Source organism: Rattus norvegicus, chromosome 7 (assembly GCF_021556685.1).
Source record: "Rattus norvegicus strain SHRSP/BbbUtx chromosome 7, alternate assembly SHRSP_T2T, whole genome shotgun sequence".
NCBI classification, from domain to species: Eukaryota; Metazoa; Chordata; class Mammalia; order Rodentia; family Muridae; genus Rattus; species Rattus norvegicus.
Genome location: NC_141540.1, coordinates 123,866,043 through 123,880,403, shown reverse-complemented (window position 1 = coordinate 123,880,403; position 14,361 = coordinate 123,866,043). Strand labels below are relative to the sequence as shown.

The 14,361-nt window shown below is 46.0% G+C and overlaps 1 protein-coding gene, 1 long non-coding RNA gene and 1 other non-coding gene across 4 annotated transcripts in view; 1 reads left to right on the top strand and 2 right to left on the bottom strand.

The window, feature by feature from the left end:
- Positions 1 to 6: 6 nt before the first annotated feature.
- LOC148004896 (uncharacterized) lies at positions 7 to 3,033 on the bottom strand. Its single transcript, XR_015625814.1, has 2 exons — positions 2,503 to 3,033; positions 7 to 946 (listed from the first exon to the last, which is right to left on the bottom strand). It is a non-coding gene; the product is annotated as an uncharacterized LOC148004896 (long non-coding RNA).
- Positions 2,341 to 2,491, bottom strand: Rnu12 (RNA, U12 small nuclear). Its single transcript, XR_015626250.1, has one exon. It is a non-coding gene; the product is annotated as a U12 minor spliceosomal RNA (small nuclear RNA).
- Poldip3 (DNA polymerase delta interacting protein 3) overlaps positions 2,766 to 14,361 on the top strand; it is a 28,773-nt gene continuing 17,177 nt past the window's right edge. The window contains exon 1 of one of the 2 annotated variants that reach the window (XM_087557473.1): positions 2,766 to 2,934. In XM_087557473.1, coding sequence (XP_087413599.1) covers positions 2,876 to 2,934 — 59 coding nt within the window. In that variant the 5' untranslated portion in view covers positions 2,766 to 2,875. 2 annotated transcript variants of the gene reach the window in all.

The window sequence follows — 14,361 nt, the reverse complement described above, 5'->3', positions numbered from 1 at the left end:
GCCCCACCCACATGGGCTGGGCCCTCTGCAATTGATCACTAAATGAGAAAATGCCTTACAGCTGGATCTCACAGTGGCATTTCCTCAACTGAGGCTTTTTCCTCTCTGATCAATCTTACCTTGTGTCAAGTTGACACAAAACCAGCCAGCATGCTACCTCTGATGAGACAGTTGGGATGTGAAGACCTCGTCCTGCTGGGGCAGAAGCTCAGGTGGAGAATGTGAGTTTGAGAACTCTATGATTGGAACAAGCTGCTTCAAAAACCTGGAGAAAACTGGTGACTGGAGAAGCTGGGGGGCACTGACTAGGCAGTGTTTGCTGCACAAAGGTGATAGTCTGATCACAGAGCCCCATTGTCATGGAGGAGGTCAGTGGAACTGCCCTCAAAAAAGCCTCAAACTAGTCCCAACTCCAGAGTTAGATGTTGTATTAGTCAGGGTTCTCTAGAGTTGCAGAACTTGTGAATAGTCTCTGTACAGTAAGGGATTTATTATGATAACTTACAGTCTGTAGTCCAGCTCCCCAGCAGTGGTCAGTGGTGAATGGCAAGTCCAAGGATCTAGCAGTTGCTCCATCCCACAAAGCTAGTAGATGTGTTGGCAAGTAAATGCAAGCAGGTGAAGAAGAATCTTCCTTCTTCTAATTTAGGTCTGCAGCAGAAGTTGTGGCCCAGATTAAAGATGTGTACCACCATGCCTGGATCTGGGACTTGTTTTGTCCTAGGCTGACCTTGAACTCAGAGATCTTGTTTTAGTCTCCTGGGATTCATAGCCACTATGCCTCAAGATCTCCATGCCAAGATCCAGGTCAGAAACTTGAATCTCCCAGCCTCAAGATCAGGATCGCAGGTGAGCCTTCCAGATCTGGATTGTAGTTCGTTCCAGATAGAGTCAAGTTGACAACGAGGAGTAACCATTACAGATGACTTCCTTATAGTCCCATGTACTGGAGGAAAACAGATATTTTAACAACTTCAGGAGCAGTCGGGGCCTTCTAGGCAAGACCCCTCTGGCCTGTTCCTGTACTCTGCATAGCTCAACTGGCCCCAGCACTGAGGCTAAACCTGCAGCTGTCCCTTTGCTCACCTTGGGAGTGCGTGCGTGCGTGCATGCTTGCCTGCACGTTATATGCTGGCAGTCTCTAAAGTAAGATGACAAGATGGACTACCAGGACCAGGACGTGCTTCTCCAGTTATTGGATGCAGTGCTGAACCCTAGGGTTCTCCTGGATCCTGCTCAGCTTTCCTTTCCACTGAACCCTGATGCCTTTTGTTTTAAACAGTTGGCTGGTTAGTGGACCTGTAGTCCAGCCCCTGGCAGCAGGGACGGCGGCTTCTGGTTGTAGAGTCTATGTCCTGAGAAAGGGGGCAGTCCAAGTTGATCAAAGTTCCAACTCTTCCAAGGCTTCAGTCATAGGGCATTTCAAACTAGCAGCCTGGGATTCCTGAGCCAAGCTTGTGAATAGTCTTATGGGAAACTGGTTCTTGTCTCTTAGTAAGGCCTTCCTTTCATAACGTGTTCATTTCAAGGGGACATGAGAAACTGACTGACCCAAGAGCATCGTGTTTTTATTAAAAAAACAAAAACAAAAACAAAAAAAACAAAAACCTATTTTTATGTGTAATTTTGTGGTGCTGGAGTTTGTGCTTTACATCTGAGCTATGTTCCCAGGTCTGTGTGTTCCGTAATTATCAAGCACATCTCTTACATCAGGCCAGCTTCTAGAAGTTCTGTCTCACCAACGAGAAACTATCTCATAGGCCAAACACTAACAAATCAGTCAAGTTAGTCCACCCAACCACCTTCATTTGCCCCATTTACACATTCGGAAGACAAACAGTTGACTTAGCTCTCTCATCAACACTACATACACTCATCAGAAGCTGAGCACGACCTGACAACATGGGCAGTTACATCAGGGCATGATCGAGTGAAACGAGCACTTAGAAACAGGAGGAGGAACAGGAGCCTCGTGTCAGGTATGATATAAACACTCGTGAGACCTTGTCTTTTTTTTTTTTTTTTTTTTTCCGGAGCTGGGGATCGAACCCAGGGCCTTGTGCTTCCTAGGCAAGCGCTCTACCACTGAGCTAAATCCCCAACCCCGAGACCTTGTCTTAAAAACAGTAGGACGGAGCAGAGATGGTGCAGTGAATAAGAGTACACGCGCGAGCGCGCACATACACATCAGGTGGCTCACAATGTCATTGCCGGTTCTAGGGGACCTCTGGCTGCAGTGTTAAAATGTTACCTACATTTTCCGGGTCGTAGTTACAACCTGGTATAACTAACTGTCAAGGATAACTGCCAGAAATTCTATTCTTTTATCATATTAGGGGTCGGGCAGATCGCGTTACCTAGGCATCCCGCAAAGTAGGCGGGTCGCCTTAGATAGCAACCTTTACCCGCTCAAAAATTCGTCTCACATAAGCAGTGAGGACTCGGGCGTCACCCCGAATCGTTATTTTCCTTACTCATAAGTTTAAGGCATAAGGAACCTACCTACACTCCTCAGGGGTAAGAAATTATATTCTTATTACAAGTATGGTGAGTGTTAGATCGTCTGTCTGACTAACAGACTTATTTTCTTGATAGTTCTTTGAGCGGCTTAGGATTTGTATCACTTTAACTCCTCATTTGTAAAAGGAGAAGGGGGGAAAAAGAATCCATAATGCTTCGCACTTCTACATGCAAATTAGAAGCAAGCACCGCAAAGGCTCACGGGGCGGGGCTCCACCCCTTCCGTTTCGAGCTTCGTTTGAGCTGTCGCGAGAGTTGGTCGTTCCGGTGTCGGAAGCTGCTCATAACTCCGGCCGAGGGGCGGGCTCGCTGCTGACGGCCTTTCATCCGCTCTCCGCTACCTTGGCGGCGCAAGATGGCCGATATCTCGCTGGACGAGCTCATCCGGAAGCGCGGAACGGCGACCAAGGGACGGTGAGCGGCTTTTTCCTTTATTCGAGGCTCGTGGGGCTCGCTGTTTCTTGGGATTCGGGGGCGGAGGAAGGAACAGCTTGAGGGTGCGACGCCGCTTGTGCCCGCCCCCTGCGTCCGCCGCGCTTCTTATTGGCCGGGCCGCGCGGGCCCAGCCGCTAGGTAGTCCACTGGCTGCTGGGCCCGGGAGGCCTGGCCCAGGCGAGCTGAGGGCTGGGCAAGGCGGGCCTTGCTTCCCGGGGACGAGGTCTAGGGGACCACCGTGGCGCAGACTCTGCTTGGCCTTTAGGCCCTTGGAGTTGAGTGTGGACGTTGAGCCAAGGAACCCAAAGCTGTACATGGCCAGTTCTGCTGGCTCTCTCACGCCACTGTGGTTAGCCCGACCCGTTTTAAGCTAAGAGCTTTTTCATAAGCGAAGTGCCTTCCTTGCTCTTTCACTAGAATGTCTGTAATGGTTTTTCGTTCGTTTGTTTTCTTGAGACGGGCTCTCACGTAGCCGGCGCAGGCCTCGAACTCGCTGTGTCTCTGAGGAGGGCCTTAAACGCCAGCATCCTCCTCCTCCTCCCATTTCCCAAGTGCTGAGTTTGCTTCTGTTTGAAAAGCTGGCTTCCTCCAGGCTGTCCAGGCTGGTTTCGAACTCTTTATCTCAATCGATCCTCCTGCCTCAGTGTTTTGAGTAGCTGGTGCTCCAGGCACTTCGGTGTTGTTTAATTATCTTACACCCATTTCACAAACTGAATTGGCCTCAGGCAAAGACAGAAAAACAGTTCCAAGAGAGTGCATTGACATTCACTGATGTATGCTCTGGAGTCTTAATTGAGACATTCAGATCCAACAGACTCAAAACATCGGTAGCCATTTCTAGCTTTTATAAATTTGCAATGTGAAAAAGTGGTAACTCGCCTAGTGGTCAGCAAGCATATAGTTGAGCTGCTGTAAATGTTAGGAACTGTTTTCCCAGACTCTTATCTGCTCAGCTATGCCAATCCTTCCCTGTGCTTGTGTCTAGTAAACTCTGTTGTCTCCCATACTGAAACGAAATGATCTCAGCGCCGGCCGCCATCTCTGCCTGGCTTACCAGCTCATATCGTCACCTACCTGTCTTCTGGATCATAAGGAGATAATCTTTGAGAGGTTGACAGCCACGATGATTAAGCCATTTTAAGGTTTTGAGACCTTTTATTAATGGCCAGGCCAAGAGTAGGTCACTTGGTGACCATGGTCAGGGGTGCATTGTTTTTAAAGACAAGACCAATAAAGTCAGTGCTGGGGAGGAGGTCACAGTAGTAAGGAGGTCACTCACATCAGTGAGGAGGTCACTCACTCGAGTGGCCTTGTAACGTGTTTCCTTGCAGAGTTCAGCAGTGTGTTCCAGACACTACATGACATTATCTTATATATACTTCTTCATGGTGATTTTAGTTTCATGTTAAGCTTGCACAGACATCAGGTATATTGGTTCATAACTGCACCAAGGGAGAGTCATGGCCATTGCCAAAGGCGACTGTTGATGGTGGAAGGCTGAGAACTGTTAGACCAGTGGTTCCCACCTTCCTAATGCTGTGACCCTTTAATACAGCACCTCATGCTGTACCGACCCCTTCCATAAAATGATTTTCTTTGCTACTTAATAATTTCCATACTGTTATTTGTAATGAATCTCTGTTTTTCAGTGGTCTTAGATGACCCCTGTGAAAGTGTTGTTCAACCCCATGGGTTGAGAATTGTTAGTCTGGGTGGACACAAAATATGGGACCCATTCATTTTATTAGCACCGCTCTGCTGTTTTCTCATCTGTTGTCTGCGAATACAAGTCTCACAGATCTTCCCTCAGGTAAATGCTGTGGAGTTGGTTCTGGGTTGTCCAGCATACCTGAACCTGTCCAGGCCGTACATGTTGCTAACTGTTGGTAGGTTCTGCTGTTAGATGTTTCCCCTCGGTTCCTGAGGCCATGCCATCTATAAAACATTGGGTTCATCTTGGAGTGTGCAGTCTTAAGCGAAGCAGTAGGGACAGCTTCAGGGAGGAGAAGACGTTGTGGAGAACAGGTTGTGAACCAGACACACACACACACACACACACACACACACACACACACACACACACACACACACACGTACGTTCCCCCTGCACATAGTGTTCTTGTAATGGTGTTGTTAGAATGTTGTTCAGAGAACTACATGTTTGTCAGCTGTGACATTGCTATGACAGTACTCATCAACTAAAGGGCTCATGGTTTGAGGTAACTGAATGGAGAAGTGAAAGAACAAGAATACACCCTTACAAAGGAGGTGCCCTACTTCCTGCTTGTGGGCCTCACTCCTAATAGCCCATTTAGCTATGAACTCATCAGTGGAGTAATCCACTGGTAGGGTTAATCCTTCAAGATTCAGTCACACACCCCCACCCCCCCACACCCCACCCCCAGAGCTAGGGACTGAACCTAGGGCCTTGCGCTTGCTAGACAAGCGCTCTACCACTGAGCTTAATCCCCAACCCCGATTCAGTCACTTCTTAACAGCACCATCAAATCAGGCATGGTGACACACAACTTTAGTCTCAGCACTTGGAGGCAGACGCAGTTGGGTCTCTTAAGTTCAAGGAAGGCCTGCTTGGTCTACAGAGAAAGTTTCAGGACAGCTAGAGCTACATAGACCACCCAGTCCATCCCCATCTCCAACCCAAAATAAAACCAACATCCAGAAACCAACCCTTCATTCTAGATCTGAACTATAACTTTTTAAAAGTTTGTACCATGTTAGAACTGAGGGTGGTAGAGCATGCTGTGATCTCAGCACTAGGGAAGCTGACGTAGGAGGCCTGATGCCCAGCACCAGCTGCCTAGACCCTGTCTCAGAAGACAGAGAATGCACCTTCTAGTAAGTGTTCAGAGACAGTGTCATGGGGCTTTCCTTGAAGGAAGAGAAGCCGGGGACTACATGGGGAACGACTGCGTAAGAAGGCTCTGTATCAGACGTTCAGCCTCACCTTTCCAGTTAACTGCCCTTCTCTTTCCACATGTATGTAGGAAAGGCTTAAAGAAAAATGATGTGGTTTTTCAGTGTGAAAATTCTGCTTTTATGTGAAGATTGGATTGGGACTGGCGTATTCTGGAAGACTTGAAGGCAGTACAAGAATTACAGCTTCCTGAAATTCCATTTCACTCACACAGTCAGCAAACACTAGATTAGGGCTCCATGTCAAGTTCTGTGAAGAGTCTGAACAGTTTCAGTAAGGAAATGCCATTTCCAACAGTAAATACTTTGTTGAGTGCTTCTAGAAGGAATCACTTAACTGTTGTGACAATTTTGGTTGTGTGTTTAGTGATTTAGAGTGTGTGACTTTCGGAGCAGCCACTCTCCTTTTGGTGGATGTGGCAAAAGCCAGAGTGTCTGCTAGGGAAAACAGCCTTCTTTGACTTACCTGGCTGTTAAGCCCTCCCTACTGCTTACCACAAGACTCTGCACACCCCAAGGCACACCATGTGCAGCCAGGACCTGGGGAGGGAGTTGCAATCCAAGAGCAGCAGCAGTCTGAGAGCAGAAGCCTGTGTAGTTTAGCCAGGTTAGAGAGCGTGGCAGGACTGCATTATAGAGCAGAAGGTCAGTATAACCTGGGCCCCCTGTTAATCATGAACAGACACTTGGAAGAATGGGTGTTTGTAGAATGAGAAGAGTGGTTTGAGGGACACTTGATCTATCTGTCCCTTGATGAGACCCTGCTGTCCTACCCACACTTGTCTCTTGTGATTTTAGGTGCAAAGGGCCTATGCTAGGTATCACTCTAGTACAGAGACAGGCTGTGCCCCTCTTGACGTCTGCCTTAGATGTGAGAGTCTCTGATTAAATTAGTTGAGACCGCCCTACCCTTTAATTTGATTAGTCTAGTTCTGGGGATCACTGCTGGTCTAGTCAGAGTGTGCTAGAGCTTTGTGTCCCATTTGAGGAGTCTTTGGAGCGGAAGTGGGTGGAGGAGAGTGGATTAGCCCAGCCACTGTCTAGACCTGGCCCCCAAGGTTACTCCTAGTTGAGGTGAGATGAAGGAAATGTGGCCCCACACACACAGCCAGGGGGAAGGAAAGTTTTCAGTAAAGGAATGTGTCCTGGTGTCTTGTCTTTATTACTGATTTGGGTTCTCTGTATAGAAATTATCTCAGTGCTGGGTCCATGCTGCAGCTCTTCCAGTGGGCTTGGATTGGATCCCAATGGCAGTGTACAACTCTACAACTCTGGTCCGTAGGGATCTGAAGCCTCTTGACTTCCCTGGACTCTCCATGCACTTGGTACACAGACATACATTCAAACAAACCCATAAAATAAAAGATGGATAAAATCGTCAACAAAACCACCCCTGCCCCCAAGTGACCTCAGGACCAGTAAAATGGATCGGCAGGTTAAAGTGTTTGTCACCAAGCCTGACAACCTGAGTTCCATCCTGAACTCCTGAAAGCTGACCTCTGAGCTCTACATTTGTGCTGTGCTACATACATGACCACACACACACATGAATAAATGGTTTTTAGTGATGTCAGCATACACATTATCTAACATACTCCCCATTGTGTATTTAAATGTAACTCAGGGTTACTTTCATGAGCCTCTTGTATCTGACATCTGGAGCTAGTCTTGGCTCTGTCTTCCACAGAACCAGGAAGGCAAGGCATTCCTATCCTTTACACACCTCAGTGTATGCCAGGTTCTAGTTGGAGAATCGGAGTGGGAAGGGTCCACCTGACGTCTACAGTGTCCCTTCCCAGGATCTCAAGGAGTAGCTATGGGTGCTTGAAAGCTATTGCAGAGTTGCACTGGTGATCTTGTTCAAGGTGGGGCAGCAAGAGTCCTGCTTAGGGCTAGAGAAAGATGGCTCAGCTGTTAAGAGCCCCAACTGCTCTTCCAGAGGTCCTGAGTTCAATTTCCAGCAACCACATGGTAGCTCATCACCATCCATAGTGAGATCTGGTACCCTTTTCTGTTCTGCAGGCAGAACACTATATACATAAAAAAGAAAAAAGGAGTCCTGCTCAAAGGCACCCTCCCTTACCTTCCCAAAGACAAACATGCAGAACTCAGTAGTTCCTAAAATGGATTGTGAGGCCGAAGGTCTAGAGATGGGGTGAGACTAAGACCTCCCCATAGGGACGGCTTTGTTAGTCTTCAGCAGTTCTGGGGCGGGTAACACAATTGACTGAGGAGGCCTGCCCCTAGCTGGAGTGTTTATTTGAAGAATTCCTGATGACTAATGCCTGTCTTGTAACTAGCTGCTGCCTGCTGGGATGAATAGCTGTCTTTCCATGCAGAAAGCAGAGATGTGATTATAAAAAGCTGGGACACAGAAGCTCCCAAAGCTGTGAAAGGAGTTGAAAGAACTCGTGTAACCAGGGAATGAATGCATCAAATTGCAAAGGTAGCTACTCCCAGCAGGAGCAGCGCCTACATCCCTAACTGCCAGCTCCTCCCCTCCACAAATGCACTCTAGGTGTCCAGTTGACAAGTAGCACACATGAAGGTGGCCTCTAGGGTTGTGTGACATGGCCATGCTGAGCTGTTTTTATTACTGTCCTGTTTTTCTCAGTATATCCCTGTCACCATGCAAGGCATTATTACTATAGGTGAAAATGTCAGTCCAGGATGTCTTGGTGACTTCTATGTGAGCAGCCAAGCACTTTCGTCCAGTGTTCTTCATGTGTAGGAGAGTGTGCTTTGTCTCTGAGTAAGACTAGAACCCTAAGATGGTGCTCCACCTAGGGGCAGTAGTCATCTTTACTTTGAAAATTCACGTCAATAATGCTATTTATTGGTATTTTAAATAGCTAGAGGGACATTCAGATCTATTCTTCACCAGTAGTGCCTAGGATTAGGGTAATCTCGATTATTACAGTAATCCTGTTTACAAGCTTGTGGTGTAGGGTTTGGTGTTTTGTTTGGTTTTAAAGATTTACCTAGCCAGTATAGTATCCCATACCTTTAGTCCCAGTACTAGGAGGCAGAGGCAGGTATCTCTGTGAGTTTGAGGCCAGCCTGATCTACGTAGTGAGTTCCAAGATAGCTGGAGCTACACCAAGAGACTATCTCAAAAAGCTTTTTTACTTTATGTTTTGGTTATTTACCTGCATGTACATGCATGCCTGGTGCTTTTGATGGGCCAGAGGCGGTTGTCAGATCCCCTGAAACTTGAATTGTAGTTACTTGTCAGCTGCTGAAGTGAGTGCTAGGAACTGAACTCTGGTGCTCTCGAAAGAGTGGCAAATGATCTTAGCCAGTCTCTTTCTAGCCCCTCCCTCTTTCTGACAGTAATGTTTCATTGCTTAAATGATTGATGAAATGGATAACATAACTTTTGAAAGCAATCTTGATGGTTATGATTATGATGTCTAGAATGCCACCAGATTCCCTTTGTTAGTTTGTTTGAGAGATGAGACAGAGAAGCAGAAACACTTGATCTCAGCAGCCTGAGGCTACTTTGTTGGAGTAGTGAGGGGACACAACCTTCCTGCGGGATGAAAGCTGAACAAACACACTTAAAGAGGCTGGGGACATGTACACATGTATGGGCAGGTATCAGAAAATTGAGTTTTTATACTGGGCATGTGGTCTCTGCCGGAGGAGCAGACTAGTCAGGCTGGGGCTAAACCTAGTTCTTTTTTTTTTTTTTTTTTCTTTTCTCTTTTTCGGAGCTGGGGACCGAACCCAGGGCCTTGTGCTTGCTAGGCAAGCGCTCTACCACTGAGCTAAATCCCCAACCCTTAAACCTAGTTCTTTAAGGCCCCTGATTGACCCGATGACCCGAGGCTGTTACCCAGACTCTGGAAGAGTGGTAGTAGAGGATAGTTTCATGGAGGTTTCTTCCAGCTGGAGGGGGGTATGACAGTCTCGGTGGGGGTGGGGGTGGGGGTGGGGGATATTGAAGTTCCTTTTAGGTGGGATAGGGGCTGGTAGTTTTCCCCCATGAAGAATTCTGTGACCCTCTGGTTGGTGAAAGCTTATAGTGTTTGTGCTTGTAGTGTATAGAGCTTGGTGAGAAAGCTGAAAGGGCAGGGACCAAAGGATAAAGTTAACACAGTCATAGTGATTAGGCTGCCAAGGGGGTAATCCATGGTCCCCAAGCAGTGTCCTTCCAGAAAGTATTGTCTACCCTTTCTCAGTGTTTGGTTCTTTCTTTTTTTTTTTTTTTTTCGGAGCTGGGAACCGAACCCAGGGCCTTGCGCTTCCTAGGCAAGCGCTCTACCACTGAGCTAAATCCCCAACCCGGTTCTTTCTAATAGTTGCTTAGCGTTTTCTCTTTTGGGCCAGATTGTTTTGTATAAAAACAGTTTTCTCTTAGGAAGGCACAGATAGGTCCCTTTCAGCAGTCCTTAAGTGTAGTCCTCTGTGGTTTTGGAGGACCACTGGAGCCAAAGGATCTATTTGATTTTGCAGGGTAATGATGCTTTGTTGTACCAAGGTCAGGTCTTTCTTCATCTTGTTGGTCAATTGGCTGGGTCGTACCTGTTGGAGCCCTATCACTTGTAGGGTGAGAGCCATTGGAAGAGCAGGGCTTACATGGAACCTTTCCTATGGGTCTAGGGGGAAGTTCAAAGGGTAAACACTTAAGACAGGGTAAAAATGTGACTGTGGGGATGAGAAGGATGAAAGAAGGGCCTATGTATACATATGAGAAAGCCTGTGGTTGAAGGTTTGTATGATCCATGTGTCTTTGGGCCCCATCTCAAATCAGGTGTAACTTGTTGGTATGGAAGCAGCAGCATTTTTTGGAGGAGAGTGCAAATTCCATCCTCAGCTGGAGTCAGAACTAGTCATGGCCTCCTGCAACAGCCAGAGGAGTTGTGCGTCAAGCAGATCTCAAATTTCTCTTTAAGTTTTTGAGAGCTGCTAAGACAGAAGTTAATTGATTTAGAAAGGCTTCAGTCCATCTGATGTATGTAGTTCTGTGTAGGCAAAACGAAGGATGAATTGGATCTCCCTTCAGAGATCACCCAAAGTACTTTTAGCAGTTTACAGTGCAGATTTCTCTGACAAGGGGGACAGTGTAGAAAGGGCAGCAGTTAAAGTGCCTCAAAGAAGGGTCCATCCAGGGGACCAGTAAAACTCAACAAATGGCTAAGATCCAGAAAAATCAAGAGGGAATAACCAACCGTACAACCTTGTGGGAACATTAAGAGACAAAATTAACCTGAATTTTGTTTAGTAAAGTTAAATCCAGCCAGATTATGGATCTGAGTTTTATTGGAGGGTAAGGTAACTTTAATTAGGAATTTATTGTGTCAGACTCCTGCATAAGGAAAAGCACCTGGAAACTTTGTAAAGAGAAGCTTAATTTCAGCTAAATTCAGCACCTAGTTGGCAATTTAAAAGAGAAATAGAACTCTTGTCATTTTTTTTATAGGATTGTCTATCAAAGTTTTCAGAGATATCCCTTGGATAGTCAGAATAAATATCCAAAGCTGTAAGTTTGGTGGCCAGTAGAAATGGTATGCAGGTCCTGTACCAGTTGGTAGGTGGGCTTACATACAGGTTCCCACTGCTCATAGGATCCTCATGGCCTCAGTTCAGGACACTGGGGGTAGAGCAATTGCTGCTTGCTTCTCTGTTGTTTGAGGCATTTAGGATGTGAATGTAGACTCTGTAGACTCTCTCACAGGCAGAGAATTCATTCCCCTGTCACATAGGTGAGAAGTAATTCATCCTCACTACAGAGGTTTTTTTTTTTTCTTGTTTGGCCTACTGAGTCCGAGATGAGCAGCAGGGCTTGGCCTGCCATATTTTCCCAGCATCCTTATTCTGTAAGAGTCTAGTGTGCAACTTACTCTGGTGGGGTTGTGTCATCCAAGGGAACGATTTGGTCCTGCAGACAGCCTACATGCAAATATATTATAAATGTAGCCTATTTTACTCATTTAATTTTCATAGCCATTGTCTTAAACTTCTTATTGGTGTTTGAGAGAGAATTTCACATCATGCACCCCAATCCCACTCAACTTCCCATCCCTCCATATCAGCCCTCCGTCGGTCCAAAGAAACCTCCCCCTCCAAAGAAAACCGAAAATAGAATAAATTTAAAGAAAAAGAATAAAAACATTTTGCTGTGATGTGTCACGCAGTATGCCCTTTTCCCAAATGCCTTTACTTGCATATGTTCATTGCCGTGAATCATTGGTCTGGTTTGAAGCCTCTGGCTTCTGCTGCACTATTAATACTGGATCCTCGGGGTTGGGGATTTAGCTCAGTGGTAGAGCGCAAGGCCCTAGGTTCGGTCCCCAGCTCTGAAAAAAAAAAAAAAAAAAAAGAAAAAAAGAAAAAAAAAAGAGTAGAACAAATACTGGATCCTCACTGGAACTCCCTCAGATATCTTGTGTCATGGTCGTCCTGCAGCTTTGGTTCTGCAGAACCAGACCTTTGACGGGCTCCAGCAGTCGTAGATGGGGTAGATGTTAGGGCGGGCAGCTCAGAGCCCTGGGCCTGGGCCTGGGTGGTAGCTGAGTCGATCAGCCTGCAGCTTTTCCTTGATTGTGACACCAGGACCAGGTCTCCAGAACTGTCCTGTCCTGTGCCCTTGGGGCTCATTGTACTTGTATCACCAGGGCCAGCTCTAGTGTGCTGCCCAGGTGAGGGGCAAGGGCCACAGCCATTGGGAGGTGAGGCCTGCTCTGTACAGCCCTGGGAAATCAACATGGTCCTAGGCAGCAACCCAGACCAGGGGTGTCCTTATGGCCTTTGGTGGTAATGTGGGCCATGAACATCAACACAGAACCCCACTGCTACAGGGCCAGGACTTCACCATGGCCTCAGGTGGCCTCAGGTGGCCTCACAGGCTACTCACATCAGGGTGTTCCTCCCTCTCTTCACTGTGCACACAGCCTCTGCTTCTCTTTCTCTTCTCCACCACTTACTCGCTCACCTTAGTGACACCTGAGCCTCTGGGTGTCTTTTGCCCTATCCATGGGTGGGATCTCTGGGCCCATAACCAGTTTTTTAGTTAAAACATATTATTTTACATTGAACAAGCTAGAACTTTAAAACTTATTTTGAGTTATTTGATTCAGTCTTGACAACACATACAGAAGACTATCTAAGAGAGAAATAAATTAGTCTCTCCTTCCAAGCTCATCTCTAACTTGAGTCACATGTGAACCCAGCATGACTACAGTTCTCTAGAGAGTTTGGTAATTTACCAGCTTACTAACCCTTAGCTTGCATGTCTTAGTTACTTTTAAAAGTTTATAACAAGTAAATTCTAAGTTAGGATTTTAAGGTTGGCATGGTGGCACATACCTTTAATCCCAGTACTTGGGAAGCAGAAGCAGGCAGATCTCTGAGTTTGAGGCCAGTCTGGTCCACAAAGCAAGTTTCAGGACAGCCAGGGCTACACAGAAGAAATTCTGTCTGAAAAAAACCAAACCCAGACAAACAGCATTTTATAATTTTTATCTGTTAAGTTTGTCTTAAAAATTACAGGTTTTGAATTGAAGCTCTTTTAGTATCAAAATAAACTTTAGACTATACCTGTAGTCCTTGGGGAGGCAAAAAGTTAAGTAAGATGTAGACGCATCTTTAAGTCAGATTTTGTTAACATGAACAGACCATTATAACCTTTGGAGTTTGTACACGTATGAATGTTTGAACTAGTAGCTTTTGTTGTAGGTTTTAAGTTTTCTAGAGTTGGAATATTCAGAGAGCTAGAAAACCCTTATTTAGTCATTTTAACTTTTATATATCCATCTGACCTGATTAATATATTGGGGCTAGAGAATGGCTCAGTGGTTAAGAGCACTGACTGCTCTTCCAGAGGTCCTGAGTTCAATTCCCAGCAACCACATGGTGGCTCCCAACCATCTGTGATGGAATCCGATGTCCTCTTCTGGATTGTCTAAAGACAGCGACAGTGTACTCACATACATAAAATAGATGAGTCTTTTAAAAAAATTGTATCATGAACTGTAACAGTCACACTCATCACTCACAAGAAACTTTTCTAGGAGAGGTGTGGCAATAGTTGGTACTTTACTCAGGGTTTCTTCATTGCTGCATAGGTGGACCTTCTCCTGTTTCTTAGTTTTTAAAGCCTGTGTACCCATAAAACCTTGAGGTCTCTCATAATTTGGGCCTAATTGCGCATAACCAGCTAGGAGGAGTAACTGGATACTCAAGTGACAGTTCAATGATTTTGTCTTTCTTTTTGAAGGACTATAATATTTTTTTTTCTTTTTTCTTTTTTTTTTTCAGAGCTGGGGACCGAACCCAGGGCCTTGCGCTTGCTAGGCAAGCGCTCTATCACTGAGCTAAATCCCCAACCCCGGACTATAATATTTAATAAGCCCAAATGTTTTAAGCAGGTACAGTTGAGGTTCTGAAGATGGCTGACATTTAGCTTGGAAGGTATTGTGCAACATCACCTTACAAGAGAAGGTTGAATTCAAGTTACACAGAGTAATG